General features: G+C 38.2%; 1 protein-coding gene across 2 annotated transcripts in view; it reads left to right on the top strand.

Annotated features, from left to right (window-relative positions):
- The window catches only part of Sap130 (Sin3A-associated protein 130), a 284,469-nt gene that overhangs the window by 42,803 nt on the left and 220,225 nt on the right, over positions 1-21,441 (top strand). For both annotated transcript variants that reach the window (XM_067151303.2, XM_067151302.2), the window contains exon 3: positions 17,427-17,574. In XM_067151303.2, the coding sequence (XP_067007404.2) occupies positions 17,427-17,574 (148 nt within the window). The remainder of the gene's footprint in view (positions 1-17,426; positions 17,575-21,441) is intronic.

Raw genomic sequence — 21,441 nt, 5'->3', positions numbered from 1 at the left:
TTATTTCTTGCCCACCTACTCAATACAATCCACCTTTTGGTGTTTACAATTTCATACAATTAATTTCTCTAAGAGACATGTTTCGCTCACTTAATGAGCATCTTCAGCCTTAATCTTTAAGTAATGCTCTTGAACATTCGTGAAATTAAAAAGTCAGTAGTCAATATTAAAATTACAGTAGTCCAAAAACCAACTTACATTACATCTATAAAAAAAAACATTAAAGCACTCCTTAAAAATGTGATAATATGAATAATTAAAATTATCACATTGACAATTCAAAACCTTGTGGCTGAAACTAATATTGAATCTTCGTCTTAAGAACAGTAGTAAATGTTTTTCTATAATACAGCACCAAGGTGAATACAAATCTTAAGGAAGAACAAAATTGAAATGCAACTTGTGTGACGTGGTGTATCCAGAATGTTTGTATTAAAATAGTGTCCACAGGATGAATTGTGAAAACACAATAATCCATATTGCTTTAAAACATAACAGTCTGGATCCCACATTTGACTCCTGCCCATATTCTGCAGCTGAATTCAAATTAACGAGGTCCATAGTCAGCCAAAACGGAAGAAAAAGAACAAAATACACACAATTTATGCAGTTTCATCTCCGCATTTTTGTACTAGGGCAATATTTATCGTGAACATAAGGGAGTTTGAAAGTCACAGGTGGACATGGCAGGGTTTTGGAAGTAAACATGGATATCGCAAATAAACTCTTCCTATCTAGAACTCAGAGAAACTATTTTTACTTCATTGACTAGCATCTATGTAGCACAGTGAGACAGAAAACAAATTGTAAACAGGAGATATAATATGATTAGATGTTCATTGAGAATAAGCAGTGCATTTGTGTCTGATGAAAACAAAACATCTCTTTAATGATATTTGCAATGTAACAAGGATACGGAATCATCCCTTGGTTCACAGTATTCTTCTTTCTCTTGCTCTTCTGTCATACTGAGACAGTGTTCAGCCTGTCATGTTTCCAGCAAAACATAAATGCAGACATCTTCCATTTTCTCATTATTTAAAGGAACCTTACCTTATTTGATTAACTATGGAACCAGTCCGCAAATGGTTTTGTCTCTCCTTTACACACACTTTGGCTGGCCAAATGTGCAACGGTAAGCAACTTCCCGTTGTACCAATGTATTGTTTTTCCTCCCTTTTAGAAAAATTATTTTCGCAGGACTGAACTGAAAATGCCGACAGGTTTTAAAACATCTCAAAGAGTAGTCTTCCAGTCAAATATTGGCACTTCACATCTAAGCTGGATAAACTTCCCATATCCATTGAAAATCTTGTTGTAAACCTCCAGCGTAAGGATAACCTCTCTTTTCACACAACTAATGGAATGACCAACTAGAGGAAAGTAAATTTAAATTTATTTCACATTCACTGGTGCATGTAGACCACACCCACAAGAACACTGTTCTTATTCTGTCCACTGCATCCGTCTGTAAATAGGTGAACGGTCTTCTTTTTTGACAGATTGATGCTGTTAAGAGCATGAAACAAACAACTTCCAATTTCATTTGCACCCTTACGAAATTCAGCTTCATTCCACGAATAGATTATCACATTTTCGTGCATCACTACAGTGAAGTTGTACACATTTATTTGCCTGCTGAAGTAAGCACTTCGGTCATTTAGCTTGGGCAATAGCATGTTCTTCTGGCAGTCAAAGGAAACAGCCTGCATAGACATCTTCTCTTAAATATTCATAGAATGCTCTACATTTTAACTTTTGGACTTGTTTCTTGGTCTGCAGGTAAACTTTTGAACTTTCTGATGTGCAATTTTTTTAGTTCCTCGTCTGATTGTGAGCAAGTTGGGCAAACATCAGTCTTTGTACTTCCAAAACCAATATTATAGTTATGATTGAAGACTTTTATTAAAAAGGAGTAGTATGCTTGCAATTCAGTTTCAACAATAGTATTGTATTTTCTCCACAGTTTTTTAATATTTAGTTCACATGGTAGGTACATACTTGCGGCTAACTTGCTACAGCAGTAGTGCTGCTCTTTAGCACAAAATGTTTCAATAAATTTACAGATGGCCACATGTTTTGATTTATTGGCATAGCTTCTTCTGTCTTCCCCTCTTCTCTCTACAGGCATTCTCCCAGATTCAAAATGACTAGAGATAAGAATCATAGGCACTAAAAACGGTTTAAATAGGCAGGCATATAGGTTCTTAAATTAGCCAAAATAGGCATGTAAATAGGCACTAACATGTAAAATAGGCAACAATATAGGCATGAAAAAAACACTTATAATTTAATAACACACACATTTATTATAAAAGGAATTAACAAGGAACTTTTCAATGTTTTCCGGTAACAATCTTGTTCTCCTGTTGGGCAGAATGTTTTGTACTGAGAGAAAGATCTCTCAACATCACAGGAAGTGATTGGACAAAACTTCAATGAAGCCACTTCATCTGGTGTCAGTTAAACTGCTTCATCTACCTCACCTCGTAGCACCCTGGCTACTTTTACCGTCACTTTCCATCATGGATTCTGCTGCAGGACTCTTAAGCAACTTTTTGCTGACAGCGGCTACCTTCCCAGAGGTTCGGTCAAAACTTCCCTAGCTTCTTCCACAACCCTAAATGACTCCACCAGGGGAAAGCCACTCTTCTCCAACTCGGTGATTGTTCCCAGCAGCTTCTTGAAGTTTGAAGATACTCCAGTTCATGCAGGGGGATATTAGCTCCCACCGTTGCAGTGCATAGGTCTATAGAAAATTGTTGTTGGTCACTGTTCATAGTGGACTGGTAGAAAAGCTGCATTGACACAGCTTTCTGTACTTGTGTCATATGCATCGCAGTATTTCTATGTTGGTCTAGATGGTGTCTTTTCACATTTAATCTGAAAAATAATAAAATTGACCAAAATTACAATGTTCCTATATCTTAAATTTCTACAACTGGGCTAATTGGCAATAATGCTTAGTATAAACGTGCAATTGTTTCATGAAAAAATAAAACACTATTAGAGGTGATGTTTCTAGAAGTACAAAACTTTAAAGTACGAACAAGAGAATTCGTAATTTACAATTTGTCCTCAAAAATGTTCAGTTAAAATCTGGCCGTTTTCTGTTGATATCACCGGGTGAAAAAATAAAAATGACGTGAAACAATACCTGAGTAGCGTAGAGGAGAGATCCTTCCTATATGCTTACCAGGGACTCACCAAGCTGCCCCTAGCATTATTCTTACTTATATAGAAGAATTAAAACGGAGCCACTATAAATCTCAGATTTGTGAACACTTTGTTGCTATTCGCCGACTTTGGTCAGCCGGGTCAGTTGTCATGAAGACTATTTTCTGTTGCCTGCAATAGATCCTGCATCATGTGTGCCCACAATGCTGCCTCCCTCGTTGAAAATTAGAAAACCGCGTGATTTGAAATTGTCATGGCATTCGCCCAAAACCTTACTTTTTGTCACAATTTAGCAACCGGGCGAGTTGGCCGTGCGGTTAGGAGCACGCAGCTGTGAGCTCGCATCTGGGAGATAGTGGGTTTGAACCCCACTGTCGGCAGCCCTGAAGATGGTTTTCCGTGGTTTCCCATTTTCACACCAGGCAAATGCTTGGGCTGTACCTTAATTAAGGCCACGATCACTTCCTTCCCATTCATAGGCCTTTCCTGTCGCATCGTCGCCATAAGACCTATCTGTGTCGGTACGGCGTAAAGCAACTAGCAAAAACCATTTAGCAAGACTCAAGATGGGATGCTAGAGCTTACGCACCCCAGACTCTTTGCTTGTCCCCCTGCAGAACGGTTACTAACCAGACCTCACCAATCCAGACCAACAATCTTTTCATTGGCCTGGTCATGTAAAGATAGTCTTTGCAGCCTTGTAAAACACGCTGTGACATTGTCCAAGCCATGCCATCTTGTATGTGTAGCCTGTGACGTCCGTAGTTGCACGTTGGATCTTCAACCTACGTTTCGCGAAGGCTTAGCGGAAGCGTAATACAGTTCACTAGCGTTGGTGAAAGCTACTCACAATTTTTCAAAGTTACATTTCAGTTGTAGTCCGCTTCCGTGGTGTAGTAGTTAGCGTGATTAGCCACCACCCACGGAGGCCCAGGTTCAATTCCCGGCTCTGCCACGAACGTTGAAAAGTGGCACGAGGGCTGGAACGGGGTCCACTCAGCCTTTGGAGGTCAACTGAATAGAGGTGGATTCGATTTCCACCTCAGCCATCCTTGAAGTGGTTTTCCATTGTTTCCCACTTCTCCTCCAGGAAAATGCTGGGATGGTACCTAACTTATGGACATGGCCACTTCCTTCCCTCTTACTTGCCTTCCCTTCCAATCTTCCCATGCCTTCACAAGGCCCCTGTTCATCATAGAAGGTGAGGCTGTCTGGGCGAGGTACTAGTCCTGCTCCCCAGTTGTATCCCCCGACCCAAAGTCTCACGCTCCAGGACACTGCCCTTGAGATGGTAGAGGTGGGGGATCCTTCTCTGAATCGGAGAGAAAATCCTACCCTGGAGGGTAAACAGATTAAGAAAGAAAGAAAATATCAGTTGTAAATCTCTGTTTTCACAGGAAATGAATCAGAGTTCAAAATACATTTTTAGTGTTCATCCATTCTGTGACAAGTGACCACCGGCGTTCTAACTCCTCGTTCAGTAATTAAATGATCATTTACATTTTAGCAATATAAATTATTGAAAGTTAATGACTGTTAATGACTAATACAGCATTGCAACAAAACAACTCTCCACAATACGTACTTTAATAGGCCTATAAATGCTACAATGAAATGCGATCACAGTTCAATCACAAAAAAAAAAGATAAACGGAACAAGCAAACTTATCTCCTTACAGCAAGCTTGGAAGAAGGCTATCCTTCCATCCGTAGTGAAATCAGGATCCCCTATGATCCACCGCATCAGCCAATAGGACTTCAATGATTTTTCTTTGCAATTACAATTTTTCGTACATCACGCCGACAGATAGGTCTTATGGTGACAGTGGAATGGGAAAGGCCTTGGAGTGGGAAGGAAGCGACCGTGGCCTTAAGGTACAGCCCCAGCATTTGCCTGGTGTGAATATGGGAAACAACGGAAAACTTCCGAAAATTCCCATTTTTGTTCGTACATTCAAAAGGCTTCAAATAGGCAATTATACTCCAAATAGGCACGAACCCCTGCAATAGGCATTTATAGGTACAATACAACCAACGAAATCTAGCTTAAAGGACCCTAGAATAAATGTATATCTCAAAAGCCTACGTTTCTGAACACAGCAATAAAATAGGCAAATTTCCATCTCTAAAAATGACATTTTAGAACTCCTAGGATTCTGTCCTCCTTCAAGAGGAGAGCTTCCATATATGCTTATCGTTCCATCCTCTTTCTGAATTGTGTACTTGAATGTGTGAGCTTTTCCAGATCTGATACTTGTAACCAGGCCTGCGTCTCGCCACGGGTGTACAACAAAACATGCTTGATAATAAAACTATCTTGCAGCAGTTTTGATGCTGTAGAGTAGAATACCAAGTGAAACTTACTCACATCCAACAAAGAAATATCTCCGCACTGGTAGGCCTTGGATTTATGGCCGCACATTGGTGTGACAGGAGGTCCAGCTGCTGAGTATCTTTTAAAATTAGAGTGGAACCTAGCTTTTCTTTCTTTATTCTTTTTATAGTGCTAGAGGAGCATTTGCAGAAGCATAACGGGAGGTTTGTTTCGCTTTGATTTAAAAAGTCCGGTCCTGCAACGATTGAAGCAAATGTCATCTGACTTGACGGCACATACATGGCTAAACATTTTTAATATGTATACAACTATGAACAAATCAATGCAACCATAAATGGTATTAACTTCAAAAGATGTCACATGGGACGTTAAGATGATAGATTCCTAGTGGCAGCAACAATACAAGCAGTGACAAGTAACATTTTATCAGTGGCTGACTCAGCTAATGGATCCCACAAGGGTGATGATACACGTTGTAAGAGTGTAAAGGATAGGAGGGATGAGTGAACTGTTCAAGAGTGTTTTTAAATATGTTCAATGTCTTACATGTTGGGTTACAACAGGCATTATTATAAAAAAGCAAAGTGTACATATAGTGGTCTAGAGTTGAGGTTATATAGGACAACGCTTAATGTTAATAAGATAAGAAATATCTTGAGACTTGGGTAAGGTAGATTTTGATGTAAATACCCTGACGAAGTGAGTTAAGGCTCCCGAAACATGTACGAATAAATTATTCAAATACTAGCGAATGTACCCGTGCTTCGCTACGGTATTCTACATTGTATTCGAATATCGAAGTAAATAGTGTACATGCAGTAAATAAGATTGTTTTAAAATTGCATGTCTCTTAGCGTTATCCGAGAAAGAGCATGGGGAGGTCCCCGTACGTTGTTTCCAATGTAAAGTGTTTGTTATGGATTTGTGATATAACGGCAGGCTCACTTGCCTACTGGCATTCACAATCGAGTTGGGAAGTTTACATTATCATTGCAGGCCCCATTGCCTACTACGCGGACAGAATCGATTTTGGGGAGTTTTCGTTAAAATGGCAGCCCCCCTTTCCTACTTCCAGACAGATTACAGTTGAGGAGTTTCTATTATAATGGCAGGCAATTACCCTACTATCACTCGAAATTGAGTTGTGCAGTTATCATTATAATGCCAGGCCCATTTTCCTACTGCCAGCCAGCTTACTGCCAGTCACACCAAGTTGGTGAGTTTCCATCAAAATAGCTGGCCACTTTGCCTAATGCCAGTCAAATTTCAGATGAGGACATTTCTTTATAATGGCGGGCACCCTTGCCTACTGCCAAACACAATCGGGTAGGGGAGGTTTAAACAAAACTGCATGCTAACTTGCCTTCTGCAAGTCAAATCGAGAAGGGAACTATTCATTACAATTGTAAGCCTCCCTTACTAATGACAGTTACACAGGAGTTGGAGAAGGAACCCTTTCCTACTGCCAGTCAAAGTCGGTGTGGGGAGTACTGATTACAATAGCAGACCCACCCTTTCTCGATCGCTAAAATTCGACATCAGTGAATGTATATAGATCGACATACGAAAGTATATGCGTGTTTACAATATTGAAGACCTTCATTTACAGATTAACTGCTACTAAACGTACGTCATATCGACAAGGGATTTTACCATAAGACACGCCGGATTTAGTGACCTAAATGGCTGGTCCTATGATATGGCATCTATTCTTGGGTCAGATTGAGTTAGAAACGTTGAACAGGGTAAAGGTTTTGTAAGATTATCTCACATTACATTACTTTTCGGATAATTATGTGACAGCTACATACATAGTATTTGGCTCACATATGGCTACTGGGTGGGCCAATTCTCGTGAAGAGTTCGATGATTCTGTATTTCATATAAGTAATTGAAAGTATAAATTATGCATGTGAAAATTCCGAATTGACTTAACATCGATTAATAGAGAAAAATCAAACGTAAAAGGATTACAGATACACCAAAAAGTCATAAGACCAAGGTTGTAGATCATTCCAAATTGAACGGAGATTGTGCAATCCGTTATGTGATAGGAATTTCCGAAGGTCTGCACCATCATTAAAATTGCCTGCATATTTCGATATTCTTCGTGGATAAAAAGTGAAAAATTTAATGATCTAGGATATTTTCCGTTCGTTACAGGCTAAAACGTATAATTTTGTCAAATTTCAATTATCTTCTTTTTCTTCTGGCAGATTATGCCACAATATGGATTTTGGGCGAGGCGGGTAAAAATTAGGACTTTCAGGAAACTAAACCAAAAATTATGCAGATGGTCATTATTACCCCTTAAACGGAAAGCTGTACGAAAATTTCGCCAAAATAGTCAGTGTAGAGGCACACAGTCGTTACGATTTGATTTATACAGATAAGGAATCTGCTCCATGTAAAACACCTATGTCCGCTGGACTTAACCTGCAAAAGTGACCATTCATGATATCTCCCTTATTAATCCTCCTGACGAAAAAATGCACATGAAAAAAGATTTAGAGGTGGAATTCCATCACGTTTGGTCGATTTCCAGTCAGGTTGGTCTTGTTCTGTATGTATTGTGGAAGAGTAAAATAACCATTTCGGTTCCCTATAAACCGCCAGTCCATTCCGGAACATGAAATGTTATTTACGTTTAAAACCTACGTTTGGACAGGTCGATGCTAGATATAAATTTTGGTTCGAATGTCCTCAGTAGTTTTCAAGTTGTAAGGAATACGCTTTACACGCACCCGTTCGTGAGTCAAGTCCGATGAGACTTGTACAGAAAAACGGTCCGTTAATGATATCTCCCTTATTAATACTCGTATCGAAATGATGCACATGAGGAAAAAGGTTTAGAAATTAATTTCTACCAAGGTAGGTAGATTTCCATTAAGTTTGGTTGTGTATATTTTGTGGAAGTGCAAAATCACTGTTTCGGGTTCGTATAAACCCCCAGTCAGTTCAGGGATTTAGAAACAATATTTGCCCTAAAACCTATCAAGGACAGCTGTATTCTAAATATGAGTCTTGGTGGAAATACATCCAGTAGTTTGTAGCACTCGCGTACATACGGCGCAATTAAGGAAGAAATAATACAGTTAAGAAAGTTGAAAGTAATAGAATATGGATTTTAACTGAGGGCAGCCGGATAACGACAAATATGTAAATGCCAAGTGAATGTATTGGAAAATCAAATGTCCCTCAATAAATATGCTAGTGTGAGTTATGGATATAGAATAGAATAGAATACTCCCGTCCCCCAATTCCGGATCGCCTGGAGCTGGGGAGAGAGCATTCGTTTATTGCAATTCCTTGAATTATGATACATGACTTACAATACCCTCTTACAATTATTGGCTGTTACTATACTGAATATGAATTATTTTGTCCTAGACATTAACAATATTATATAGTCTAGGACAACATGTATCTTCCCTACCTTAACTTACTAACTGAACGAATTTTTATTTATTACGTTATAACATTAAAAGAAAAGTTAGAATCAAAATGACAAATTTACATTGAATATATACTACATCTAACCTGAATCTGTCTGGTCGCGACATCCCCCCTGGTGAGGAACTCCTACCACCCTTCCCAGGGATGTCACGACCAGACCCGTCTCATGAGGCTCCGAAATCGAAACCTCGTAGACCCCTTAAGTTGTCAATATTGTTTCCTCACCACTCCTTCGTGTGACAGCCCACATGTGTGCGGATGACCTAGCTCAACATGTAGGCTGCCTCGCCTGTATTCCACTGCCGAGACGGAATCCATAACTCGGCTCATATTTCGCTGACTGATTGACAACTTGTTTCCTCTGGTTTAATATTGTTCACACCTTACTCTAATCTACACGTGCAGGAGTACTGAGTCAACACTATGCTTGAGATAGGATAGGCCTATCTCCTCCTATCTCAACTCTACTATACTACAGCAGCCAGAACAAACTAACAATCCCCAAGCAAACTAAAAACAGGCTAACAAACAACCTCATTGTAAGGAACACATTACTGCTAACATATTAATGAACTAAATTTACTAATTAGAAATATACAATTCCTAATGTATGAAACAACACTGAACAACTATAAGAGAAACATACTGCTAAACTTATAACCATTGTCGCCCTTACTTCTTAGCGACTTAAACTCTATAATGTTCTGTAAAGTTGTATTATATACTTATATGGTTAGAAGATATCGTTCTTATAACTCATACACATCTGCTATTTCAGAGATCTCTTGTTGTACAGTCGTCATATTGCTTCTCTGCTGCGCTTCTAACTTACATTGTCATCATGTTTTGCTTATTACATTTTTCTATTTCCATATTACCTCTCATTCCTCTAATAATACTTATAGTTACAAATTACTTGTCTATCCTCATGCTCATCTACATACATTTACTATCATTTACTAACACTGGTATTACTTTCAGTTATTGCTAATCTCATTTTAATTTCTTACACGACCTGATTGTAGGGAACTCATTACTGTTAGCATGCTGCTGAATTAAATCTGTTCCTTAGCAATATACAACATCCAATATAAATGAACACTGAACAGTTACAAGAGAAACATAGTCCTAAACTTATAACTATAGTATTTCCGAGATCTCTTGTTGTACAGTCATCATCGTGCTCATGTATATTACATTTACTATCATTTACCTGTACTGTTATTACTTTCTGTTATTACAAATCTCATTTTAATTTCTTTCTTCCACATGCTTCTTAGAATACAGAAAAATTTAGCTAGTTTTCCTGGGGTAATCCATTCTCTATTTAACAGTTTGGTTATTGTATAAAATTCTTTCTCTCTTTCTACTTTTAATTTATATTCATCACCAAGGTATTTAGTTCTCAGTGCCTCCGTTCCCTTACATGTTCTCAGTAAATGAGCTTCTCCCATTATGTCATCACACAATAAACACTGATTTACGTTATGTTTCTCACTTATTCCCTTATTTTTGTATAAACCCAAAAGCCACCACAACACACCTCTTAGTTCCCTATTTGTGATTCTATTTTTTCTTATTGACATGTATTGGATAATGCCACAGAATTCTACTAGTGTTCTTTTGGTTTCACATTCTTCTCTGATCGTCTGTTTCTCTATGTCCTTTACTCTAATCGTTAGTATTTTAATGAAGCTGTTTTCTTTACCGTTCATCTCCTTGTCCCAATATAGCCCCATTCCTATTTTGTCTAGCATACCTTTTACTTTCGATAACCAATAATTCTCATCCAAGTGTCTCATCTGGTGCTGGTAGGCTAGATTTAATATTTCCCTCCCCTCTCCTCTTTTTAATCTTAACCAATATTTTACTATTTTCTTACTTATGTCTGCTTGGATGCTGATATCTCCACATATAGTTCTCACTCCACAATTTGCTGCACATTCTGGTAGGCCCATTATTATTTTACAAAATTTGTTACTTATGATATCTAGTTCTTTTTTATCAACTTCTATACCCCATATTTCAACCCCATACAGTGCTTTTGATACCACAAGGGCATTAAAAACATTTTTATGTACTTTGTATTGCAAATTAGGCATCTTCTTTTCTAAGGCCTTTATACTTGATAGGGCGGCCACACCTTTTATTTTTGCATGGCGTATCTGTTCCTTCCACAACCCATTCTTTGTTAATATTATTCCTAAATATTCTAATTTATTTACAACTTCCAATTCAGCACCATCTAACAGCCATCGCCTTTCATTTCTTTTTAATTTATTTCCTCTTTTGCAAACCATTACTTTTGTTTTTTTGGTATTTATTTTCAAATTCCATGTATTACAGTATTCCACCAATTTTTTTAGGTTACTTTGCATACCTGCTGTTGTTAGTGAGAGCAGCAGGATGTCGTCTGCGAAGACTAGACCGGGGATCTCTTTGTTGTATAAGCAAGGGCTAGTATTATTCTCTTTCGCTAGGCATTCTATTACATCATTAATAAAGAGCAAAAACAGTATTGGTGATAGTTTACATCCCTGTTTAAGTCCAATGTTCGAGTGTATCTTTCCTATCATTACATCTTCTTTGACTTTAACTGAACATATTACTTCGGCATATAGTTCTTCTATGGCTTTAATCATTTTCATTGACATTCCTATTCCGGCCAGCTTCACAACGACAGCCCGTCTGCTGACTGAATCAAAAGCTTTTTGTAGGTCTATTGCTGCAATGTATAGTCTACCACCTTTCTTTCTTATGTACTTATCCATTAACGTTTTGATTATAAATACATTGTCAGTAGTTCTCATTCTTTTCCTAAATCCTGATTGGTATACCGAGAGAATAGAGTAATCTTCTGCCCATTTCATAATTCTTTTCGCTAAAATCCCAGTGTAGATCTTACTTAGTGAGTCCAACAATGTAATCCCCCTGTAGTTGTTCGTATTCGTTCTTTCTCCCTTTCTTTTGTAGATCGGGCAAATTACTCCTTCCTGCCAAGATCTTGGAATTTTTTTCCCCTCAAATATTTTATTGAATATTTTAGTTATTATTTCAATCATCTGACTGTTGTTACCTATCTCTTTCCAGAATTCATGCGTAATTCCATTAGCAGCACCTGATTTTCCGCCCTTCCCTTTTTTCATTACATCTAGTACCTCGTCTGTGGTTATTATATCGTCTAGTATAGGCAGCGTACACTCCATTTGTCTCAGTATACCAATTTCGTTTCTGTTCTCTACCCATGTGTCCTTACCCCCTAATAACCCCTTAAAATACGTTAACCATTCCTCATTAGATATTTTTACTTGATCATAGCTTTTATAACCCTTACATATTGTGCTAATTTTGTTCCATACTTTCTTTGTTTCATTTTCCTTACAGTACTTTAGTAATATTTTTGATTCTTTGTCCTGCCATTTACTTTTCTTGTCGCTTATTAAATCTTTGTATTCTTTCCTCTGGTTACAAAAATCTACTCGTAAGGCCTGCGATCCCTCATTTCTATACCTTTTTAAAGCCTTAATCACTTGATTTCTCTTCTCCTTACACTCCTCCGTATACCATACATTTCTTTTATATTGTCTACTCTTACTCACAACCATTTTTTTACCAGCTATTTCTATTGATCTTTCAAGCATTCTTATTGCCTCATCTAGGTTATTATCCTCTATCATATACTCCATGCCTATTCTCAGAATTTCAAAGGTTTTACCCCTATAGTAATCTCTAAATTGTTCTCTCTTTTCCTCATTCCACCTGTATCTTACTAATTTTCTCTGTTCATAGTTAAAGAATTGTTTGTCTACTTCATTATCTTCCTCTCTCTGTAGCCGAATAGCAACTGGGAAATGATGAGACGCTGTCCAATTTTTTACCTGGATTTCTTTAATAAGAGTTAAAGCCTCTCTAGATGCCAGTACTAGGTCTATAACACTCCCTCCTGACTCAACTATATATGTTAGGTTGCCTGATTCATCTCCCGGCCATCCCCCATTTAAAATGTACAATTCCTCTATCGCGCATATTTCTAATAATTTCTCTCCATTTTTATTACACTCTTTGTCTTTGCTGCTCCTTTTTTCTATTAATAATTCCCCGATTTCTTTATCGTATAATGGATTATTTAGGCCAACCCTTGAGTTAAAATCCCCCATTATAATTATTCCTGCTTCTTCATTTAGTAATTTTATCTGATTTACTGCGTCGACGAGTTCTTCAAAGAAATTTTCCTTCTCGAACGGGGACCCCGATGGATGGTTATAGCCAAAGCCAATAAACATATCTCTCCCCTTTTGATTTCCTTTTTTTGTTTTGACCCAGATCATGTCCTCACATCCTGATTCCCATATCTCCACTTGTTTGCAAATTTCATCTTTTGCGATAACTGTTATCCCTCCTGGGTGACGCCCTTTCGTACTCCTTTTATATTTTGTTTTACTCTAGACCTTAAATCCCGGTATTATCACATTTTTACTAGGCGGCAACCATGTCTCTACTATACCAATAATCTCACTCTCTCTCATTAAATCTATAAATTCATCATTTCCCAGTTTACTTAGTATACCCTCTATGTTGATTAATCCCACTACCCAGTCTAGTTACTTGTTCATAGGTATATCTGCTGCTACCAGGGCCTTGCTTCTCGTTATTCGTGGTTTTTCTATTTGTATAATAGATCCACTTGGGGAACTAATTATTTCCTCCTCTGACCCTCTAGCTTCCTCTGACCTAGTCAATCCTTTCTTTGCCCATATGTCCTTTAAATTTAACGCTGGCTTACGTTTCTTTTCTTCTTTTCTCCCTGCGGTGTCTTGCTTTCTCTGGATCACATCTCCTTCTTGGGTAGATCTCCTGGGTTGGTGATGTCCGGTTTCTGTCGTCACAACATCCAGTTCGTTGTCCTTGCTTGGTAGGATTGCACACGTACCTGTTGACTCAGGAGTGCTGGCGTCGCTCACTGTACTGCTGTACTTCCGCTTATCTGACGTATCAGGACAATGCCCTAGCTCATGTAGTTGACCAGCTGTCCATGCCCTGCTCCACGAATCGTCTGATATAATAAGTCTGTTTCCACGTATAAAGGCTTTTAGTCCCGAATGCCTAGCTTTTCCTTGATGAAAGCGTAGTGTTCGTACATTCTCCATTTCTTCCTTGTCTAGATCTTTCTTTATCCATATCTTCGTGCCTTTCAAGTTTCTGCTATTTTCCAAAATTTTACGGGCCTTCAAACCAGATACCATGCAGACTTTTACTGGTCTTTTTCCCATATTTCTTCCTAATCTGAAGGCGTTATCAATATCACTATCATTACACTCTATTTTCAAATTCTCTCTGATTAGAGAGAGTACTCTATCTATCAAGTCATTGAAGTTCTCTCTCCCTGGTTCTGCCAATCCATAGATTATTATGTTTTTCTTCCTCGCTTCTTTCGACCGTGTTTTTTCTTTTTCCTTGAGTTTCCTTAATTTTTCTTCTACCTCCAGTGCTTTCTTCTTCAAACCATGTATTTCATTTTTGTTTTGTAATACACTCTCTTTAATACCCTTCAGTTCTGTTTGTATAAATGATTTCAAGTCCTTGAAATCATTTTTCTGTTCTAGTAGCATTTCTTTGGTCTTTTCTGTATGGCATTCTTGCATGATCTCTTTAATCTTCTCGATATCGTCCCATGTCAGTCCTGGGCCAGGGTTCATCTCCACTCCGCCAATCACTAATAGTACCATCACTACAACTAATGACACTATTGTATGAGTGATGTTGATATCGTTTTTCACCGTTTGTAACGATTTCTTCCTACATCGGGCCTGCCATCTGCCTATCGCACATCTGTATTGTTCAATTGACACTCCCATGCTCGCGCACTCCTGTACTTCCCGCACGTTCAGCACTACGTCCGTTCACCTCGCTAGCTGAATTGCAACTGGAGTTATGGATATAATAAAGCGGTAACAGAGGAGAAATTTAGGTCCAGTGATTCTTAGGAAAACAAATAATGAGAAGATGACTAATGGTGTTATTACTTAATCTATTCGAGGGCGGTTATAACATCCAACGATATTCCGCCAATATCCCGCAGAGAGGCCGATTGACGCCTCTCTTGCCTTCTACCCAAAGAACAACCACGAATTTAAAAGAATGATGAGGAAAATGGCAGTACGTTACTTACCTGCTGGCATGCAGTCAGAGACGTTGCCATGGTAACCTGTAGGTTCGTTGTCGGTCTGTCGGTCACTCAATGCAGAGCATGATACCAGCGGAAAATTGTAAATTTCTCCGTCATGTGAAGAGTAAGGTAAATTATGAACATAACGAAAGTTGTTTATAATGAAGAGACGTTTCACGTACGGTAAATGAAGTTTACAGAAAATCAATAGTATAAGAGAAAATGGAGGAAAACCATTCTGGTTTGCCTATAAACCCCCCGTCTGCTCAATGATTTTAAAATGATATGCATATCAAAACCTTCCACGGGATGAGTTTACTCTAAATATGAAGTTTAGTTAAGATTTATCCAGCCGTTTCGAAGTGATGGTGGAAAAACCATTCTGGTTTTCATATAAATCCCTGGTCTATTCAAATATTTTAAAATGATATGCATATCGAAACCTTCCCCGGGATGGGTATACTCTAAATATGAAGTTTGGTTGAGATCTATCCCGCCGTTTCGACGTGAGGGTGGAAAAGCCATTCAGGTTTTCCTATAAACCCCCCGTTTATTCAAAGATTTTAAAATGGTATGCATATCGAAACCTTCCCTGGAATGAGTATACTCTAAATATGAAGTTTGGTTGAGATCTAACCAGCCGTTTCGACGTGATGGTGGAAAAACCATTCTGGTTTTCCTATAAACCCCCCGAGTATTCAACGATTTTAAAATGATTTGCATATCGAAACCTTCCCCGGGATAAGTATACTTTAAATATGAAGTTTGGTTGAGATCTATCCAGCCGTTTCGACGTGATGGTGGAACAGACAAACAAACAAACAGACACGAAACGTAAAAATCACCGATTCGGTCTTGAGTTGACCTAAAACGGATGAATATCTGAAAAATTGGCAAAACAAAAGAAATTACAGACAGCGGACCCCCTACAATTTTATTTATATAGATTAATAATATATTGACAGGGCGGACCAAACAGTCACCCGTTGTACATTATTGTTATGCTGCCAGTGACTGTTTACTCACAAGTTACCAAGGAATTCTCCAACCTAGCTTGCATCATTCTATTCATAACTCGGATTGTTGCTGATAAAATCGAGCTTGGGTAGTTCAGTTAAATTTGATATGGAAGAGAATTACATGTGCTAATTGTTGAGAGAGAAATACTATAGCATTTCAGTCGCCCAGTAAGTATAAGGGACAAGCGTGTTTAGATCTCTGGACAAGAGAAATGTAATTGCAGATGAAAAAATGTAATTACAGAAAGTGTGAAAGGACTTTCAGTTAGAAAGCTCACAAAAAAATTCAAAAGCAGGAATGCTCGAATAAACACAATTTTGAAGAATTAAAAATGAGTAACAGGAAAATAGGAAGTTTGTAATGATTAAGGAAAATAGTAAGAGTAGTGAAAAGTCAGTTTTTACAGAAGTGAATGTTGCAGTCTGTGAGTTGTTCAAGCACTAGGCGAGTTGGCCGTGCGGTTAGAGGCGCGCGGCTGTGAGCTTGCATCCAAGAGATAGCGGGTTCGAATCCCACTGTCGGCAGCCCTGAAGATGGTTTTTCGTGGTTTCCCATTTTCACAGCAGGCAAATGCTGGGGCTTAATTAAGGCCACGACTGTTTCCTTCCAACTCCTAGGCCTTTCCTATCCCATTGCCGCCATAAGACCTATCTGTGTCGGTGCAACGTAAAGACACTAGCAAAAAAAAAAAAAATTGTTCAAATGTGGTTCAGCAAAGAAACTCTTGAGTGAGCGGGCCAATATTACAAGAAAAAGCATGAGAAATTGCAAATAATCTAAAAGTTGTGATTCTTAAATGGATGAATAATTTTTGTCTCATGCTGGGTCACGAGTATGGGGATAACTCAGAGCAACCATTTAACAAACTTTATTTCTCTTTTTGAGAATATCACCATTTAACAAATCTTATTCCCTCTTTGAGAACATCACATTAAAGAAAAAAATGTGCTAAATTTACGTAGATAACTGAATGATTACTTCCCGAATCTGTAATGTTTGTAAACGCTATAAAATCACTTCTATTATCTCCCATAAAAATATTTACTTACAAATAATTTAGAATAATCAAAATAAAGATGTATGCTTATATTTAAAGTGGATGTTCTTTGCTGTTAATATGCTCAATTAATTTTTACAAACTTGTTTCAGCAGACACCTCTCACAACAGACCTTTTGCCACGGAACCGCCAGTGTCTGCAGAAGAGAGGTTTGACTGTGGTAATAAAAACAACCTCTATGTCTACTTGTTCAAGATTACATAATTTGTTGCAGGTTCCACAGGCAGTGAGTCAAATTCGTGGTATTGCTGCAGTCAGTCATGCACAGACTCGTGTTCTCAACTCGGGCATCCAGACCATTTCTTCTGTGCCTCTCCCTCTGTCTCTGAGTACTGTTAGTTCACAACCAACGTTGAAACAAGGTAAGTTCTTGTGAGCAGCATTACTACCACTTATCTTCTACTGCTAGGCAAGTTGGCCGTGTGGTTAGGCGTGCGCAGCTGTGAGCTTGTATCCGGGAAATAATGGGTTCTATCCCCACTGTCAGCAGCCCTGAAAATTGTTTTCCGTGCTTTGCCATTTTCACACCGGGCAAATGCTGGGGTTGTACCTTAATAAAGGCCTTTTCCTTCCCTCTCCTAGTCCTTTCCTATCCCATAGTCGCCATAAGATCTATCTGTGTTGGTACGACGTAAAGCATATTGTAGACTTACCTACTACTTGTTCAGAATATACATAAATCGAGGCGATGATTGATCATTTTAAGACTGTTTTAAAAAGGTAATGTTATGGAAACAAGAATACCCGCCTTGGGCTAATACGATATAACCACACGAGGTACAGTGGTGTCCAACAACGGCTGTGAGTCACGCTACTTGTAACAAAACTACAGGAAGTTGGCTTTGATAGTATGGAAACGTCATTCACAGTAGAGAGAGCTCTGTAGCAGACAGCCATGCATCTGGAGCCTGAGGCCAGAGACCATGTTTTCGACTGAAACACTGGATGGGTCGAATCAAGGACATGGAATATATGAACAGCACCCCAGAAGATCCCTTGGATCTAGGAATGCCATATGTCTGAGTAAACCAGGATTGTTCTGGATTTAAGGATGAAAAGTTGTCCCAATTGGTATAGTAAAAATCCTGGATTTATTTGTGTTTGCTCATGAAGTGTACATTCTTCTTCTTCTTTTATGACCACATAGGATCACTTTAGTCAGTCCGTCGTTCAGGTCTATTTGAAGGGATTGTTCGGGCTTTGCGGTCCTCCCAGTACTTCTTCAGACGCTCCGATCTTCGTGCCCTTTCCTCTGTTGAAAATGTGCGTGTTGTTGGTTTGTTTTGTGTAAGGGTAAGGCCGAGGTTTGTATTCTTGAGTTTTGTATTCAATTTTATCTTATTTGTGGTGTCTTCTGTTGTAAGGCCTATTTCCTTCATTATAGTACAAAATTAAAATAATTTAAATTCCCACTATCAGATGACTATTTTCCTGCCATGTTGTACAGCAGATGGCAGAAAAATTAATTCCAGATTCAAGTGCTTCATATCTCGGTCCACTTCTATGCCTGGCCATTTCCTCTGTACTTGCTTTTAATTCACAGGTTGGTACCGTTGGTGCGAGGATTTGTGTTGGTTCAAAGTTGCATTTATCGCGAGAATTATAATACATTTTTATGCTTGTGGGAATATATTAATGATGTGTAATGTGATGGTGTTGAAATGGAAGACCAAATTTAAAGATGATTACATACAATAATTTCCAACAATAAAATGTGGGAAATGAAGTGACATAAAGGACCACATCGCTACTGCGAAATGAGTAAATGCTGTGAGGTCTTGCTCATGCAGTAAACGAGTGAGATTTTTGCACATAAAAAACATATCTAAAGGAGGGACACTAGCTGTGCTGAGGCAACACTTGCTATTCATACAGTAAAACATTGATACAATTCCACAATGTGTATAAGCAAATTGTTTCCAGAAATGTTTCGAGACACTAAAATTGCAAAAAACTTTTGCAAGCACAGTGACCTAATAATAATAATAATAATAATAATAATAATAATGAGCTCTCAAAGGAGTATTGAGTTTAGTGGGTTCACTCTTTGCTATATTCAGTCAGCAATTTTTCTCTTCTTTTTACACTTTAGGATGTGGTAACGATCACAGGCGTCATTACAGTGTGCAAACATTCATTCGTTGGGTTGTTGTATTTTTTCTTTGCACATATTTTGTCATGGAAGCCGTGTATTCCATATCTGGTTATAACATGTTCTTGTTCTTCTTTGTCCAATTATGTTCGATCATGGCGTCACTGCCGTAGAATTCAAAGGTCTATATCATCACATTTCCGTAGAAGAGAATCTGATGCAGTAGTAAATAATGTGAAGGAAAGTCTTGGTAAATGTGTCTTGGTAAATGTGACTATATCGGTTTTAGTACAGGCACTTCTTCTTCTTCTTCAGGTGCCATACGTGGTTCCCCAGACGTTGGCGATCACCCCGGTGGAAGCACCCTTTTCTTTAGCTAACTTGAAAAGTTGTTCAGTGTTGTTGATGCAAGTCCAGTCTTTGATGTATTGGAGCCATGACATCGGTTGTCTGCCAGCTCCTCGCTTGCCTTCTATCTTTCCTTCTAATATGAGGTGTAGAAGCCCGTAATTCCTACCTCGTAGAACATGGCCTATATAAACTGTTTTCCTGGCTTTGATGATGTTTGCCAGCTCACGCTCAGCTGTAGTTCTCCTTAACAGTTCATTATTGATTACAAAATCTGTCCAGGCTATTCTGTGCATTTTCGTATGTAACCACATTTCAAGCTTTGCCTGAGTTTGAGGTTTGGATTATCATCACAAAAGAATGACGTCATTATTTGAAAAGGATTATCTAGTAAATCTCAGTACGGCATCTGATCTCTCTTTCAGGGTCCAGATTGCCTGTTATGGTGCTCCCAAGGTATGTGAACTGACTTACTTGTTCAGTGTTTTGATTATTTAATGAAATGGAGACACCTTCATGGTTGCTTCTGCTAAATACCATGAACTTGGTTTTTGTGGTGTTGATGTTTAGACGCTATCTTAATCCACTGAGGTTAATTCTACTGAGCAGTTCTTGAAGACCTTCAATGGTTTCACATATAATAGGGTGTTATCTGCATATCTAATATTGTTTATGACGATTCCATTTACTTTCACACCTAGCTCAGTATCATGCAAGGCTTCATTGAAGATTTAATCGACATAGAAGTTGAATAGGAGTGAAAGTATTCGCTGGTTCCAGTAAAGATTTTGTATGATGCAGATATCCTTTACGCCTAACAGTTTCTGTCAGAGAATCTCGATTAGTTTTTCATGTTTGAATCAGTTTAATCAATGAAACATACAAATACATCTTTGCATTGTTCTTGGCATATTTAAAGGAGAATATTGACACTGAACAATGCCTCTCGGGTACATATGCTGACAGTCGTAAATAACTTATAAAATGTTACCAGTTATTGTACAATATTTTGACAAAGTGTGAAGAGCAAAGAGGTATGAACAGCCTTTCAGTTGATATTGAATTTATTGTAGTGATGGTCTATAATTATTTTTCCATTTACACCTTCAGAGTTGCAACAATCGTGAAATATTGTGGATTTGTAAATGTACATGGTAAACATACAGAACCATGTAAAAACTAGTTGGCTAAATATGTTCCTAGTGATTGAGGTTCTTGTAAATGATGTTTGAGCCACTAAAATCTTCATTTTTGACATTGAACAAATGTCCAGTTCACTTGAAATCTTTTTTCTCCAGTGTCTAGGGCAGGCCTATGTATGATTATTATTATTATTATTATTATTATTATTATTATTATTATTATTATTATTATTATTATTACGGAGTTATCTGTGGATGGCAAAGGTGAAAGAATGAAAGAAGGTGCAGGCTGGAATGGGTCTAACTACAAGTCTTAAAGATGAATTTAAAATTTAAATGAAGGTTATATTTTCAACAGATAACAACATTTAACAATTTTCACTTGGTGAAATAACAAAGAAAATCAGGTACAATGCAACTTTACAAAAGAAAGCACCAGTCAAGGGGTCGTTACAAATTCTGGGCTACGAGCCCAAATTCGTCAATCCTTGAACTCTCAGCTCACAACCACAAAATACCAAAGGGAAGAACGCCCCTAATTACATGGAGCACTAGCTCCCAGCAATCAAAATGTCACGCCTCCCCGAGGCACCTTTCAAAATACCAGAAAGAGCTGACCCGCTCTCAATCTTTCAAGCCTATTAAGA

This window comes from Anabrus simplex, chromosome 7 (assembly GCF_040414725.1).
Source record: "Anabrus simplex isolate iqAnaSimp1 chromosome 7, ASM4041472v1, whole genome shotgun sequence".
In the NCBI taxonomy this organism is placed as follows: domain Eukaryota; kingdom Metazoa; phylum Arthropoda; class Insecta; order Orthoptera; family Tettigoniidae; genus Anabrus; species Anabrus simplex.
The sequence above is the reverse complement of the archived record's forward strand: the minus strand, read 5'-3'. Positions and strand labels throughout refer to the sequence as shown.